This window comes from Lampetra planeri, chromosome 27, assembly GCF_965212315.1.
Source record: "Lampetra planeri chromosome 27, kcLamPlan1.2.h2, whole genome shotgun sequence".
NCBI lineage: Eukaryota > Metazoa > Chordata > Hyperoartia > Petromyzontiformes > Petromyzontidae > Lampetra > Lampetra planeri.
The window spans coordinates 6,647,243-6,663,119 of record NC_136133.1 but is presented as its reverse complement, the minus strand read 5'-3'; the positions used below and the strand labels follow the sequence as shown (position 1 = coordinate 6,663,119).

The window sequence follows — 15,877 nt, the reverse complement described above, 5'->3', positions numbered from 1 at the left end:
CCACTCGGCGCTAATTTCACCGCCGCGTGAGGCATTCGCGGAATGGCTCCAGCAAGCCATCGCCACGTGCTGTTCGGCACGATGTCCGGCGTTTCGAGCTACGTGCTTGGGAGAGAAAAAAAAACCCGATAAACGCTTATTGTCCCCGCTCCAAATCACGTTGTAGCATGCACTCTCAAATGACGGCAAACACGTGTGCATTTTGGAAACGGGAAAATTCGAATGTAGTTCATAGATCTTGCGATGAAGACTCGCCTGTCCCAGTGCCCCCTTTGTTCCTCAAAGTTCGACGGACAAAACAGCTTCGGATAAAGAGCGACATTGCGTGCTGTGTGCGTGCCGTGTAAAACGGCCGGACGCGCAAATTGCACTTTTGAAATTTTGATATACAGAGTTTGATTGATTTGATCCTCGTTTGAGGGAGTAAGTCAAGTGGCGGTGCGCGGCATTGCTTTCAGCTGTGAAACTCTGGACCACGTCTTTTTTTGGTGTTTCTTTAAAGTGAAATGTCAAATCTACCCTCCCCTATGTCTATGGGAGCTTTTTTCCAGTATCCAAAATGATGACTTTTTACTGTCTTTTGGCATTCTCTGATCTAACACTGGTGAGACAAGGCCATAAACAGGGGTGGGGAACCTTTTTTCTGCCAAGGGCCATTTGGATATTTATAACATCATGTTGCTATGAAAAAAGCTCCTAGATTTATTGAATTTCGAGTCATGCGGTTGCCTTGGCAGGGCCAGACCAAATGATTATGCGGGCCTTATATGGCCCGCGGGCCGGACGTTTCCCACCCCTGCCATAAAGAATGCTGCCTCTGGTGTAGACCAATCAGTTTCAGAGACAATTAATATATTACGAGATAATGTTTTGCCACAAGTACGTGTGGTTAATGCAGACCTGATGCCTTGCGAAAGGCACCTATTTGGTGTTTGAACAGCTAAACGCCCGTCTTCTCTCCCCCTGTTTGTGACCCTGAGCCAGCTGTGGAAATTTCCACATTCCCATGGCGGGAACGAGAGAGACGATATCAAATTCGGCAACAACAACAACAACGGCAGGAATGTTAAACATTTGAAACTTGCGCAACAAAAATCAACGAATCAGACAAGCCACGAGAAATGAACATTTTTGAAATGTGATTTGGGAACGAAGCGGCGTGAAAGAGACCGTGAGAACGAACGCGGCTGGCCGCTAAACGCCCCAGAACATGGGACACAACAACGCAGAGCAGTGCTGGTGGGGGGTGGGGGGGGGGGGGGAGCACAGTGGCCGTCAGCGCTGGGGCAATTGCAGCGTCGCCCCCAAGGGTTTGCCGGAGCAGAGAGCCGAGTTGCCGAGCGTGCAGGGGAAGCGCGCGGCGTGGTGCGGAGGCAGACGGTGCGGTACCACCCAGCGGAGCGACGCTTACCGCCCCAGCAATGTCACGCAGTGCCAACGGGGCAATGCCAGGCATTGCTAGGCCATGTAACGCATTGCTAGATAATACCATGCGCTACTTTGCAATACTAGGCATTGTTTGGCATTACTAGGCAATGCCATGCATTTGCTAGGCATTGCTGGGCAATACCAGGTAGTGCGAGGCAGTACTGAGCAATGCCGGGTGGTGTCGTGCCAGGCTGGGTGCCCCTCACAGGAGCCAGGAGAGCGGCACCCAGTTGTGCGTCTCCCCGGCGGTGCGCACGGCGCTGGCGATGAGGGTGGCGCTGTCGTGCGTCACCTCGTTCACCACGACGAGGTCGACGAGGTGCATCACCGAGGCCTGCAGCTCCCGGGACTCCGCCTGCACGCGCGCGTGGCGGGTGGACACCCAGAGTTAATCACCGCGGCAGAGGTCACAATCGGGTACCCGATACCCGTACCCTACCCGATACCCGGCTACCTGTACCCGGCCGGGTACGGGTAGGCCGTGAGTCACTGGTGAGTCACCGTTTGTCACTCATTTCCCAACGTCTTGTCTCTTCTCACAATTCAAGTTCCTAGAATCAACCCACCCGCGACTGCAACATGGCTTCATCCCAGATGTCGCAATCGGGTACCCGTACCCGTACCCTACCCGATACCCGGCCGGGTACGGGTACCCGTTTGCGACCCTGGTGCGGCCGGGTACGCGTACGGGGGGTAAGGAATCAAAACCCGTTTGCGACCTCTGCACCACGGCCACCTGTATTTAACCGCCAGAGAACTTGAATCGATCACCGCACGGACCTTAAATTCGCTGATTCTACGGTAAAAACGTTGCACCGTTCCTGCTGTACATCTGTTCTGCCTGGTTTGTGCTGTCCATCCCGTAAGTATCGTCCATCTCGCACATTTCCGTTTGTACTGTCCATCTCGCTAGCTCCATTAGCCGATAGGTATCATTTGGCTAGACTCTGAATAATCTATTCTCGCGGACAAGAATCAGTAATGAAATCTGTAAATGACGAGAAAAAGCCATAATCATAATGGAATAATAGTGCGGGCGTGGTAAATCACGAGTTTCCAACCACGCACAGACATGCGTAACGCACACACGACCTCTGTGCATTATGTAAAAACCATCAGCAGTTCCTGACAAAGTGCACTATGGTCCTCTTGTCTGGCTGTGTCACTGCTGCTGTCGGTCGACGGTGTCGCATTCGTGCAAAAGTATTTTGATGCCACGGTGGCGAGATGCTATCTCCCTCGCCTGGTATGCAGGAGGTCGTGGGTTCGGTTTAAACCCCGACGCCTGCTGTGTATTTGGAGTTTGCATGTTTCTCTTCCCGTGGTGGCGTGGAATTTTCTACGCATCCTCCGGTTTTTCGCTCCACATTTAGAAACATGCCCTTAAGAGTATTTGGCTTTTTATAAATTTCCACGTGATAAGCCACTTCGTTGAGCGATCATTTGTCATAGCCAGCTCTTGATTTAAAGCTTTCGTGACTGCAGGGATTCATATTCGTGGTTCTTTCGGTAAAGTCACGTAGAAGGGAAATAATAAGAACCAAGAATATACATAGCGAGGTCGTTTGTGAAATAGACCTATAGAGCTCAGTGGGCCTTACCTGGTAAAATAATACCATACTATGCAGTTCTTGAGTCATTTGAAACACGAGATGCAATGTTCGATATTTACTTAACCCTCGTTCGCCCTGGAGCGACTACAATGTCCCTTTCACTTAACACACACACACACAATGCAAACCTGCAAGAACTCCACTCTAGCAACTACGCACCCAGGCTGCAAGTCTCGGCCTCTCCCTATGTCGTGTGATGCCACGTCAACGAACGGCGGCTCACGGGGTGCGATCGTGTGACCCGTTGGGGGACTGGTCACGTGACGCCGGTACCTGGAAGGCCTCGCCGATGCTGGCTGGCGGAGCCACGAACACGACGAAGGGCGCAAAGTCGGGCGAGCGTAGAACCTTCAGGGCCTGGGGGCATGACACGCAACTCCAGGTCAGGGAGCAGGGGGTTGACTGACCCTCACTCGCTCGCTTGCTCACCTCACAAAGTCAAGCACAAACTCTAGAATAAAATTCAATTGAATTTGCGCTTTCCTACAGCGCTAGGCTATCACGAAGGTGCTGTGTTTCACACAAGAGTATTAGTCTGCTGTAGTTTCACAGTAGCGGGGCAATGTTGGTATGGGGCTTTGACCCAATGAGGTAAAATGAGAGTTTTCATGTCTAGACCATGACCCCAGCACACAGTGGCTTCGAGTAACGTCACGGGATTCTGAACGTCAACTTTGAAACAGTGGCACTATTAACCAGGGCGGCCGCTGGGTTCGAACCAAGAATCATCTGTATATGAACGGCAAACGCGCGGGGAGTGTACTTTATTTTTTGTGACATAAATGCAATTTTTTTTAATGAGAGACCACCTAGGACAGCACGCAGCATCCAAGGGAACTGGTTCATGGAATTCCATGCAATAAAGATGCACATGGCTTCAGATTGATAGCGCACACAGGCACTCCATCTCCTACATACGCACCTTCCATCTACTGCTCGCAGGAAGTGACATTACATCATCACATACAGGAAGTGATCTCATACTTCAAGGAATCTCACGAAGCACACAGGAAGTGACCTTTCATGCTATGCACAGGAAATGACCTCACACCACGCACATTCACTTCACATGGTCCACAAAGGAAGTGACCTCACACACCGTGCACAGGAAGTGACCTCACACAGCGCAAGCAGGAAATGACCTCACACAGCGCAAGCAGGAAATTACCTCACACAGCGCAAGCAGGAAATTACCTCACACAGCGCACGCAGGAAGTGACCTCACTGCGCATGCAGGAAGTGACCTCACACAGCGCATGCAGGAAGTGACCTCACACAGCGCACGCAGGAAGTGACCTCACACTGCGCGCACAGGAAGTGACCTCACACGGCACCCATAGGAAGTGAGCTCACGGCTGGTGCGCAGGGCAGCGCTCACCTGCGGTTGCACATCGAGCACGCACACGGCGTCTCCCTGCATGATGTCACGCACACACTGGAGGCGCAGGCCCAGCATGGCCTCCCCGTGGTTCCCGTACTCCACCATCTCCCCACGCGTCACCCACCCACGCATCTCCACGTCCGACACCAGCTGATACGGGCCAGAATCTTGCGCAGCCCCACCCGCTTTCCCCGGTGCCGCCCCTGCCCCGGAGTTGGGGGCAGCGTCGCCGTTCGGAGAGGTTGGGTGCTCCGTCGTGTCTGAGGGAGTTCGGTGAAAAAAAAAAACTTGACCGACCCTTCTGGCGTCAACGCAGCGAGCCCGTTGGCGGTTCTTTGACAGTTACAGGCTGGTCGCCGATGGGCTCTGCAGCCGAGATAGAGAATGCCGCCTGTCCACTTGCGGAGTGATCTCCCTTCCCCAGATTTATCCCGATTGCGCAATGAGCAGTGCGTCTTCGCGAGCCAACGGATCCATTTAGAACGCTCGCAGAGGGCAGCGCGACCCTTTGCGTTAGTGAATCAGCCCGTGGAAGTGGACGTCGCAGAGCTTCCACCATTATCCTTTCGTCATGTGACCTCCGTTCCACACCCTGTGAGATGCATGTTCAAGTAAAAAAATTAATGTGACGGTTCTTTTGTGCAGTCGTAGGCGACCGGTCTGACAACACCTGACTGTCTAAATCAGCTGGGGGCCGATGAAATCGGAATCCAAACTCGGCATCTCAGCAGTGCCGGCTCCACATCTCCTGAGCAACCGGGCCTCACTCGGCGTCGCCCTCAAACCAACCCATAACCTCGCGTTCCCCACCGCCGCGGTGGCGAGATGTTAACTCACCCGCGGCCTGATATGCAGGAAGTCGTGGGATTGATCCCAACTCACGAGGGCCATATATTTGGAGTTTGCATGTTCACTCTCCCCGTGGTCTCGCGGATTTTTCTACGGGCCCTCCGTTTTTTCCCTCCGCATGAAGAATCAACGCGCATTTAGAGTATTTGGCTGCTATAAATGTCCACGCGATAAGCCACTTTGTTAATTTATCATTTGTGGCCAGGTCGCATCTGAAAAAGAGCTACATAGCTCAGTGGGGCCTTACCAGGTAAAATAAAAAAAATATTTAGTTAAGTTTGGTAGAGTAGTCCCTCAGTTAACAGCGATATCGGTTCACAGTTTGTTTCCGCCTCCCATAGAACTCCATAGTTTCGACTAATTTTAACATTTTGATTAACGGCATGTTTACTTTACGATACGCGGGTGCTAATTTCAGCCAATCAGAGCACTCGTAAGTGGGCTGAGCCATGCCCTCAGCCAATCAGAGACACCCATTTATGAGCTTTAGGCCTCGAGACTTGCTCATATTACCTTTTGTGCGCTGGAAGCAGAAACAGCTCTCTGGCTTTGAATGGATTAATGCTATCAACATGCAATTCCTCTATTCGATTCATAGTAAATTCAGTTAAAAGTAGCTTTCGTGGAACGGATTAAAAACGTTAACCGAGGGACTGCTGTATCTGTATGCAAGGCTCATTACTCACAGAGCACCGGAGTCTTGAACGTGTCAGGGTCGGTGGAGAGCAGTACGGACTTAATATGACTCCTGCCGACACCGGGAGCTCCTGGGGGGAGTGGGGAGGGGGAAAGAGAGAGGGGGGGGGGGGCAGTCAGGCATAGGCAGGAAGGGTTTCTGAGCCGGACGTCGCAGCAAGCGAAATATCCGTGGGCTGCGCTCATCTCACCCAGCAGCACGAGGGTTCTCCGTGGGAACGGAGGAAGCTTGACGACCTCCTCGTACGATAGCGTGTCCAGATCGTCGAACACTGCGCACCGCACCGCATGGGCAGAAAGCAAATATCGAGTGGGTGAGCGAGGAGACGCGCAGGCGAGACAGTGAGTGAGTAAACGAGCAGGTGAGCGAGTAAACGATGTGTGATGTAAGCACAGTACGTAACCAACCGTGCTAATCGGTTGGTTACGTAGAGCGAGGACCAGGTGCGTAAGCAAGTGCGGGAGTAGACTCGCTGGCGAGTGGGTGACTACACGCTGGCGAGTGGGCGAGTCGACTCGCTGGTGAGTGGGTGGGTGGACACGGAGGTGAGTGGGTGGGTAGACACGGAGGTGAGTGGGTGGGTAGACACGGAGGTGAGTGGGTGGGTAGACACGGAGGTGAGTGGGTGGGTAGACACGGAGGTGAGTGGGTGGGTGGACACGGAGGTGAGTGGGTGGGTGGACACGGAGGTGAGTGGGTGGGTAGACACGGAGGTGAGTGGGTGTGTAGACACGGAGGTGAGTGGGTGGGTGGACACGGAGGTGAGTGGGTGGGTGGACACGGAGGTGAGTGGGTGGGTGGACACGCTGGTGAGTGGGTGGACACGGAGGTGAGTGGGTGTGTAGACACGGAGGTGAGTGGGTGGGTGGACACGGAGGTGAGTGGGTGGGTGGACACGCTGGTGAGTGGGTGGGTGGACACGGAGGTGAGTGGGTGGGTGGACACGGAGGTGAATGGGTGGGTAGACACGGAGGTGAGTGGGTGTGTAGACACGGAGGTGAGTGGGTGGGTAGACACGGAGGTGAGTGGGTGGGTAGACACGGAGGTGAGTGGGTGTGTAGACACGGAGGTGAGTGGGTGGGTAGACACGGAGGTGAGTGGGTGGGTGGACACGGAGGTGAGTGGGTGGGTGGACACGGAGGTGAGTGGGTGGGTAGACACGGAGGTGAGTGGGTGGGTAGACACGGAGGTGAGTGGGTGGGTGGACACGGAGGTGAGTGGGTGGGTGGACACGGAGGTGAGTGGGTGGGTAGACACGGAGGTGAGTGGGTGGGTGGACACGGAGGCGAGTGGGTGGGTGGACACGGAGGCGAGTGGGTGGGTGGACACGCTGGCGAGTGGGTGGGTAGACACGGAGGTGAGTGGGTGGGTGGACACGGAGGTGAGTGGGTGGGTGGACACGGAGGTGAGTGGGTGGGTGGACACGGAGGCGAGTGGGTGGGTGGACACGGAGGCGAGTGGGTGGGTGGACACGGAGGCGAGTGGGTGGGTGGACACGCTGGCGAGTGGGTGGGTAGACACGGAGGTGAGTGGGTGGGTGGACACGGAGGTGAGTGGGTGGGTGGACACGGAGGTGAGTGGGTGGGTGGACACGGAGGTGAGTGGGTGGGTGGACACGCTGGCGAGTGGGTGAGTCGACTCGCTGGCGAGTGGGTGAGTCGACTCGCTGGTGAGTGGGTGGGTCGACTCGCTGGTGAGTGGGTGGGTGGACACGGAGGTGAATGGGTGGGTAGACACGGAGGTGAGTGGGTGGGTGGACACGGAGGTGAGTGGGTGGGTGGACACGCTGGTGAGTGGGTGAGTCGACTCGCTGGTGAGTGGGTAGACACGGAGGTGAGTGAGTGGGTAGACACGGAGGTGAGTGGGTGGGTGGACACGGAGGTGAGTGGGTGGGTAGACACGGAGGTGAGTGGGTGGGTGGACACGCTGGTGAGTGGGTGAGTCGACTCGCTGGTGAGTGGGTAGACACGGAGGTGAGTGGGTGGGTAGACACGGAGGTGAGTGGGTGGGTGGACACGGAGGTGAGTGGGTGGGTGGACACGGAGGTGAGTGGGTGGGTGGACACGCTGGTGAGTGGGTGAGTCGACTCGCTGGTGAGTGGGTAGACACGGAGGTGAGTGGGTGGGTGGACACGGAGGTGAGTGGGTGGGTGGACACGGAGGTGAGTGGGTGGGTGGACACGGAGGTGAGTGGGTGGGTGGACTCGCTGGCGAGTGGGTAGACACGGAGGTGAGTAGATGAGCGAGTGGGTGGGCAAGGGCAATTGTACCCGAGCAGTGCTGGGCCATGTAGGGTCCGCGCAAGCCTTTGGCCCGGGTCAAACCCAGGAAGCTGGACTTGGGCTGAGGCTCGGCAGGTTTGGAGCTCACGCTGTGACTGAGAGAGACAAACAAGACAAAGACCCCCCGTGTAGCCTTTAATGGACCATTGGGGCAAGTGCTGTGAGCGAGCGCCTCGAAAGGCCGGCACGGCCGCCTTCGGGGTCCCGCGGTGGCGAGATGTTAACTCCCTCGCCTGGTACGCAGGAGGTCGTGGGTTTGATCCCCACCCTGACACCTGCTGCTGTATATTTGGAGTGTGCATGTCTCTCTCCCCCGTGGTTGCGTGGATTTTTCTCCGGGTCCTCTGTTTTTTCTCTCCACAGATTATTTGGCTGCTATAAATTGCCACGTGATAAACCACTTAGTTGGGCTATAATTTGTGGCCAGGTCGCTTATTAAAAAGAGCTGTATAGCTCAGTGGGCCTTACCGGGTAAAATTAATATTTTTTTCGTTTTTTTTTAATACGGCAGCAGCGAACTTTGCTGGACGTCCTTGTACTGATGAGTCCCAATTATGACAAAGCCACGACAACATAACCACCACACATTCGGTCACCTCTTTTGAGCTGAAGGTCTGATGCTATCATTTGTGATAGAGATATATTGCTCAGTGGGTCTTACCTGGTAAAAATCTCAATAAATGGTTTAGTGTCCCCAATGCTGATGTTTTCACCCCGAGTTGACCTGGATTGTGCCCAGGTCCGGTTCAGATATTTCTCAACACCGATGTTAGCTATGGCCAGGAACCAATCTAAGGCTGCGGGGTTCAGCAGCACAGTGTGCAAACCGTTGCACCACCACTCCCCGCATTCACACACAAACAAACATGCGTACACACGCGTACACAAACACAACAGAAGCCAGTGATATTCCAACCCAGTCCTGGGGCCTTCCCTAGGTCGACGCAGCCTTCAATGAGTATGCGGTGCGATGTGTGTAAACATCAGTACTGGGAAGAGTGTTTCTACCACCCCACTCATAGTCCATGCAGTCTTTATAGGCAAATGTTAACAGCACTTGGCTCAACAGTTTATAGAAGGCAATGGTGGGTGGGTGGGGGGGGGATCTGTCTGTGTGCAAGTCTGAATCTGTTGGACTGTACCATTCCACCAGGTCTCGGGAGGGTATCATCCCGGTCGAACCATCTTCCGTCTCCCCCTCCCACCTGCAAAACAAGTTGATTGAGAACATTCGTTATAAGAGTACTCACGTCTGCGCGTGTGCGTCTGTCCGTTCGTGTACGTGTGTGTGTGTGTGCACGTGATTGTGTGTAACAGAGACGATTATCTGAACCGGTCCTGGGTCTCCCCTAGGTCGACTCAGCCTCAAATGAGTACCATGTGCAGTGTGCAAACATCGCCACCAGGGAGACAAAGGCGGCTGGGCATGGTGCTGGGTATCCACCCCCACGTGTGCCGTGGCAACTCTCATAGGTGCTCGCCAACAGCACCTGCCCCAACGGTCTGACGAGGTTAGCGAGGTATAATATTTATTCATCTTCTTGGTTCTTTCGGTAAAGTCACGTAGAAGGGAAATAATAAAATAATAAAAATAAAACATTATAAAATACAATTCTCACGACGTTTCGGCCACAACGCAAGCAGCTGCCCTCAGGTGAAGAACAGGGCTGTCGGAAAGACAGCGTCCGAAACATGTGACTTTACCAAAATAACGAAGACGATGAATCCCTGCAGTCACGAAAGCTTTAAATCGAAATTTAATATTTATTCAGATGTGTGTCTCTCGTCTCCCGTGCGTGCGTCCAAGTGTCTCTGTATCCCTATCTGCGTGTATATACATGTCAGGTCACGCTCAACGCCCATTGCTGGTATTTTCATATGCCCACGACAAGCGCTGAGGTCCGTACACACACACAATCGCTGTTAGACGATCCACAAAATAGTAACTGCTTTTATCTGCCCCTTGGGGATTACTCTCTGCCAACCTGGAGTAGAGGGACATTTGGGTCGTTTCATGTCAACTCACTCGGGGCCCAAAATCTGACCACCTCCAATGGCCTGTAATGTTGAACTTGAAAAACATATTTTGTTTGCAATGACCCATAACTTGTAAGCCGTTGGACGCAGTGACCCCCCCATTCTGAAGCTGTATCGTGTCTCCCTGTTACCCACAACCATGCCAAATGTGTTCACGATTGGACTTGGTCACATATTTGTTTTCAGTGATCTGATGCGAAAATTACCCAGATTATACAACAACACTCAAAGACATCGTCAACAACATTGCGGCCTTAAATTATACGAATAGGCGATGTTTCAGGCAATGGTCCTTTTTAAATCCTTTATATTAAGTTCACTTGCTTGCTTGCGCGCTTACGACCGTGCAAATCTTTCGGTAGTTTTTTAACCCACTTCCCGTGATCCAATCGAGCTGAAATTTTGCACACAGACTCGTTGTGCGTGACAATTTATTTTCGTGAAAAAATGTTTTCCAAAATTTTCCACTTTTTAGGAAAAAAAACATTTCATATTTAATTTAAAATACCAATGTGATAAAAGTGAAATTCTTACTCAAGAAAAACAGAAATGAATAATAAAATAAAACCGATGCCACGCATATAAAGGATTTACAGTGAAAAACTTTGTTTTTACGGGTTAATTTTTTCAGAGCTAAAACACAGAGGTGTGGATGACACGAGTTGGAGACTGCACTTGTTAACACCATGGAGCCCTGATGAGAATCACAATTTTAGAAATGTTCCGTGGTGACAAGTTAAAAAAACTTACCACGTGTATAGTTACACCGATCGTAGCCATTAGGCAGCTCTATTACAGCAACACCCAGAGGAACCACCTACCAGGCAGGCCAGCAGAGCCGGTTTAAATCTACATTGCAGGTGACGGGATGTCTCAATTTGGATAGCGAACTCGTTGTACTTGAAATTTGCTCAGATTTATGTCACGCCCCGATCCGCAGCCCTCTTTGTCGAGCTAAACTCTCGTGTGCTGCCGTTCGTCTCCCACGGACGTCGCGATGGCCAGATCTGAAGGAAAACCTGAAGACAGCCAATGTTTTCGCCGCTAAGTTCACGCCTTTGGTTTCTCCAACACAATGTTGGGAGAACATCTTATAGCGTTACCGTGAAAGTGCAGACAAGCAGTGAGGGGGTGAGTCAGGTGAGTGAGTAAACACACAGATAAGGAAGTGGTTGAGCAGGTGAGTAGACATGCAGATTAAGGAACAAGTGAACAGGTGAGCGCGCGGATACGCAGGTGAGCAGGCAAGTGGGTTGACAAGCTATGAAATTTGGATCAAAATTCTGACGGACAGCGACCAAAGAAAACGGAGCGAAAGTGTGAAAGTGCGCAAAGGACTATTTTTTTTTTAAACTACTTTTTTTTTAAGCAGGTAAGGCCCACTCAGCTATATAGCTCTTCTTCAAAATTGACCTGGCCATAAATGATAACCCAACGAAGTGGCTTATCATGCGGACATTTATAGCAGCCAAACACTCTAAAGGCATTCATATTCTTAGGTTTTTCCGGTAAAGTCACGTAGGTAAAAAATTTTAATTAATAAAAGTCAAATAAAAAATTTAATAAAAATCACGACGTTTCGGAGGCAACACAAGCCTCCGTCTTCAGGTGGAACCGTCACATGATACAGCTATCGTGCTGTGACGGTTCCACCTGAAGACGGAGGCTTGTGTTGCCTCCGAAACGTCGTGATTTTTATTAAATTTTTTATTTGACTTTTATTAATTAAAATTTTTTACCTACGTGACTTTACCGAAAAAACCTAAGAATATGAATCCTTGCAGTCACGAAAGCTTCAAATCTAAAACTCTAAAGGCATGTTGATTCTAAATGTGTAGGGACAAACTGGAGGACCTGGATAAAAATCCACACGATTACAGGGAGAGAGACATGCAAACTCCAAATATACAGGAAGCGTCAGGGTCGGGATCGAACACACGACCTTCTGTATACCAGGTGAGGTAGTTAACATCTCCTAGCCACCGTGGCCGACGGAAGCCACAGATTCGGTTTGTACGCGCGGGAGCCCGACGGTTGGCGACGTCGGCAGCGACGACGCGTGGAGACCTTCATCCAGCAGTGGAGACAAGGTGGCGAGGCTCACCAGTCCCACTTGGCGCGCGACTTCACGCGGAGGACGTCGCCGCTGCGGAAGGCGAGACCGTCGTGGGGACGGTTCAGGACGCCCTGCGACTTTGGGTCAAAGTTGAACTGGGCACGCACGAACGTCTGGGTGCAAGAAAAGCCGCGGGGGGGCGGCGGGGGGGGGAACATAATGGCCAGGTCAGAGACACTTTACATTAAACGTTCACGAAGGCCAAGTCACAGTCACCACACCGGCACCAATAGAGGTGACGTTAACCATTTGGGAGAAAGCGTGAAGGATAACGTTGACGCAACCGTTGACGCCAAACCCAGACTCATAACCCCGACTATATGGCAGAGGCCCAATCCTAACACTCGAACTCGAGTCTGATCCTAACACTTACCCCGAGCCTGAACTCTAGTCCTCGCCACAACCCAAACAATAACGCTAATCTTGTGTTGCGCCCGAAACGTCGTGATTTATTTTATTTTATTTCTACCTACGTGACTTTACCGAAAGAACCAAAGAATATGGATTCCTGCAGTCACGAAAGCTTCAAATCCAGACTTAACCACTAACCCTAGCCTCTACTTAACCCTGACACAAACCCTGACCCGATTCCCTAACCCCAACTCCTACTACCCTCATAACAACCCGAACCAAAGTCCCTAACCCTTACCCAACTCGAACATTATACCTGGCCCCCAACTCAAACCATAACGCCAACTCGGGTTGGCTACGTACGGTGCGAAAGAAGTTCAGCACACACACATTCCATACGAAACTCCAACCTTGACCCTAACAATGGCACGAGCTTTAAGCTTAAACCCTCCATCCCTAAACCTAACCCCCTAGCACCGACTCCTCCTGAAACCTCTTATCTGACCTTACCACCAGGGTGACCTTGACCGTGACCCCCCCCGTGACCTTGATACCACCCCCACCCACCCCTCTTACCTTGACAGCACGTGCCCTGCACACCTGCGTCACGTGGTCCAGGTACAGCTCCGACAACTTCGCCGACGTCATCTCTAGTGGGGGAGACACGGGGACAGGGGCAGGCAGACAAGAGGGTCAGAGACGAGCAGACACCGAGATGCAGAGACACGTGGACTGACACGCACACACAGACAGACACGGAGACCAGCAGACAGACACGGAGACCAGCGGGCAGACACAGACACGGACACAGGGGCAGAGATAGACGCAGAGACAGGCACAGTGGCAAAGAGACAGGCAGGCAAGGTGACGGGGACACGCGGAGACACACAGAGAGACACAGAGACACGTGGGAGACACGCAGAGACACACACAGAGAGACACACCAAGACACAGAGACACACAGGGACACACACAGGGACACACACAGAGACACACAGGGACACACAGAGACACACCGGGGACACACAGAGACACACACAGACCCACAGAGACACACAGATACCCACAGAGACCCACAGAGACACACACAGACACACACAGAGACACACAGAGAGACACACAGGGACACACAGATACACACAGACCCACTGAGAGACACACAGGGACACACACAGAGACACAGAGACACACAGACCCACTGAGAGACACACAGGGACACACACAGAGACACAGAGAGACACAGGGACACACACAGAGACACACAGACCCACTGAGAGACACACAGGGACACACACAGAGACACAGAGACCCACAAAGACACAGAGACACACAGGGACACACACAGAGACACACACAGAGACACACAGAGACCCACAGAGACACACAGAGACCCACAGAGACACACAGAGACCCACAGAGACACAGACCCACACAGGGACACACAGGGACCCACAGAGAGACACACAGAGACCCACAGAGACCCACAAAGACACAGAGACACACAGGGACACACACAGAGACACAGAGACCCACAAAGACACAGAGACACACAAAGACACAGGGACACACAGAGAGACACACAGAGACGCGTTACCGCTGTGAGCAGGTTCCTTGGGTTTCAACCTCGCCGCCGCGCTCTGCCCCAGTGAACGGGAGTCGAAAGTCCGCGGTCGCGCTGTTAAATAAATAAATAACGAAAACCACCGCGTCTTTAAAATGTTTTTTTTTTTAAACCGTTCCTACTTTTCCTTATCGTTGCGGCGGACTTTGTTCCGAGATCGCAATAATGCGAAGAATAATAAAATAATAAAGCCTCCCCCACGCCGAATTGGAGGCGAGACGCGGATCACCGACGGAGCGCCGACTCAGCGGAACGGGCGAGACCATCTGGGCCCGAACGACGGGTAAGGAGGGGGAGGGGGGGGGTTTAGTAACAACCGCGTAAAAACTCAACTAACTAGGAGGATAACGACAACGTAGATTTATTAAAAGGAGATGAGGTGAAGAGTTGACTGTTTGTTTAAATCTAAAGGAGAGAAATGCGCTTCGGTGGCAATAATTGTCGAGTTTTAGACATTTACACACGAACCCGCGGCGATCGATGGTTCAGTCCGTGGGCGCGTGACTCGCGAGCAGCTGATCGGTCACGTGACGTTGTTTTCGAGCACGCGAGTTGTTGGGTTTCAGCGCTACGTATAATTATTTATTATTAATGTTGTTTCGATCTTATTCTTGGTTATTTCGGTAAGGTCACGTAGAAGGGAAATAGTAAAATAATAAAAACAGTAAAATACACGTATTCTTGGTTCTTTCGGTAAAGTCACGTAGAAGGAAAATAATAAAATAACAAAAATAAAACAAAATACACGTATTCTTGATTCTTTCGGTAAAGTCACATAGAAAGGAAATAATAAAAAAAAACAATCAAATTCTCACGAAAACCACACCTGATAGATGCTAAAATTCTCACGACGTTTCGATTGCAACACAAGCAATCATCATCAGGTGTGGTTTTCGTGAGAATTTTATTGTTTTTTTTAATTTCCCTTCTACGTGACTTTACCGAAAGAATCAAGACTATGAATCCCTAAAGTCACGAAAGCTTTAAATCGAAAAATTGTACGATCTGCTAACGTCTATATTACTTTATTATTGTGCTCGTTAACCCACGAAAGCATCACAGAGCCTCAAGAGTTTTCTCACTCGGAGACTTTTCTGCTGCTGCTATGAGGCCGTCCATAAATGACGTCACGCACCTGGGGGGGGGGGGTCAGACATTTGTGACGATGTGTGACGAGGGGGGGGGTGTGAGAAATGTGACGTCACATCAAAATGCGCAACTTTAAATAAATATAGTCAACACGTTCTACTTAATTAAATAGACTTTTTAATAAATACTTTCTCCTACAACATCAGAGTGCAGCGCCACATTAAATACGCACTACAATGACAATAGTTTAAAGCGATTTGAACCATGTTTTATTTTTTTGGGGGGGGGCAGAGCTTTGTGACGTCATATTTTTTTGGGGGGGTCAAAAATCGTCCAAAATTGCGTGACGTCATTTATGGACGACCCCTATGTGTGTGTGTGGGCGCCGTGGTGGCGAGCTGTTAACTACCTCGC

General features: G+C 51.6%; 1 protein-coding gene across 1 annotated transcript; it reads right to left on the bottom strand.

Annotated features, from left to right (window-relative positions):
* Positions 1-1,113: 1,113 nt before the first annotated feature.
* LOC144728078 (55 kDa erythrocyte membrane protein-like) lies at positions 1,114-14,639 on the bottom strand. Its single transcript, XM_078607368.1, has 10 exons — positions 14,348-14,639; positions 13,330-13,403; positions 12,391-12,515; positions 9,392-9,454; positions 8,238-8,344; positions 6,159-6,239; positions 5,958-6,038; positions 4,420-4,682; positions 3,315-3,398; positions 1,114-1,783 (listed from the first exon to the last, which is right to left on the bottom strand). The coding sequence occupies exons 2-10, from the start codon at positions 13,399-13,401 to the stop codon at positions 1,631-1,633; spliced, it is 1,029 nt and encodes a 342-aa protein (XP_078463494.1). The 5' UTR covers positions 13,402-13,403; positions 14,348-14,639; the 3' UTR covers positions 1,114-1,630.
* Positions 14,640-15,877: the final 1,238 nt, after the last annotated feature.

What these genes read in the sequence shown, in the direction of transcription:
- LOC144728078 (XM_078607368.1), bottom strand. Translation starts at nt 13,401, where the DNA reads ATGACGTCGGCGAAGTTGTCGGAGCTGTACCTGGACCACGTGACGCAG. An exon ending in GTTCAAGACTCCGGTGCTCT is followed by an intron (nt 4,683 to 5,957) that starts GTGAGTAATGAG and finishes GAACTCCCTCAG; the next exon opens with ACACGACGGAGCACCCAACC. An exon ending in GCATCGGCGAGGCCTTCCAG is followed by an intron (nt 1,784 to 3,314) that starts GTACCGGCGTCA and finishes GCGCGCGTGCAG; the next exon opens with GCGGAGTCCCGGGAGCTGCA.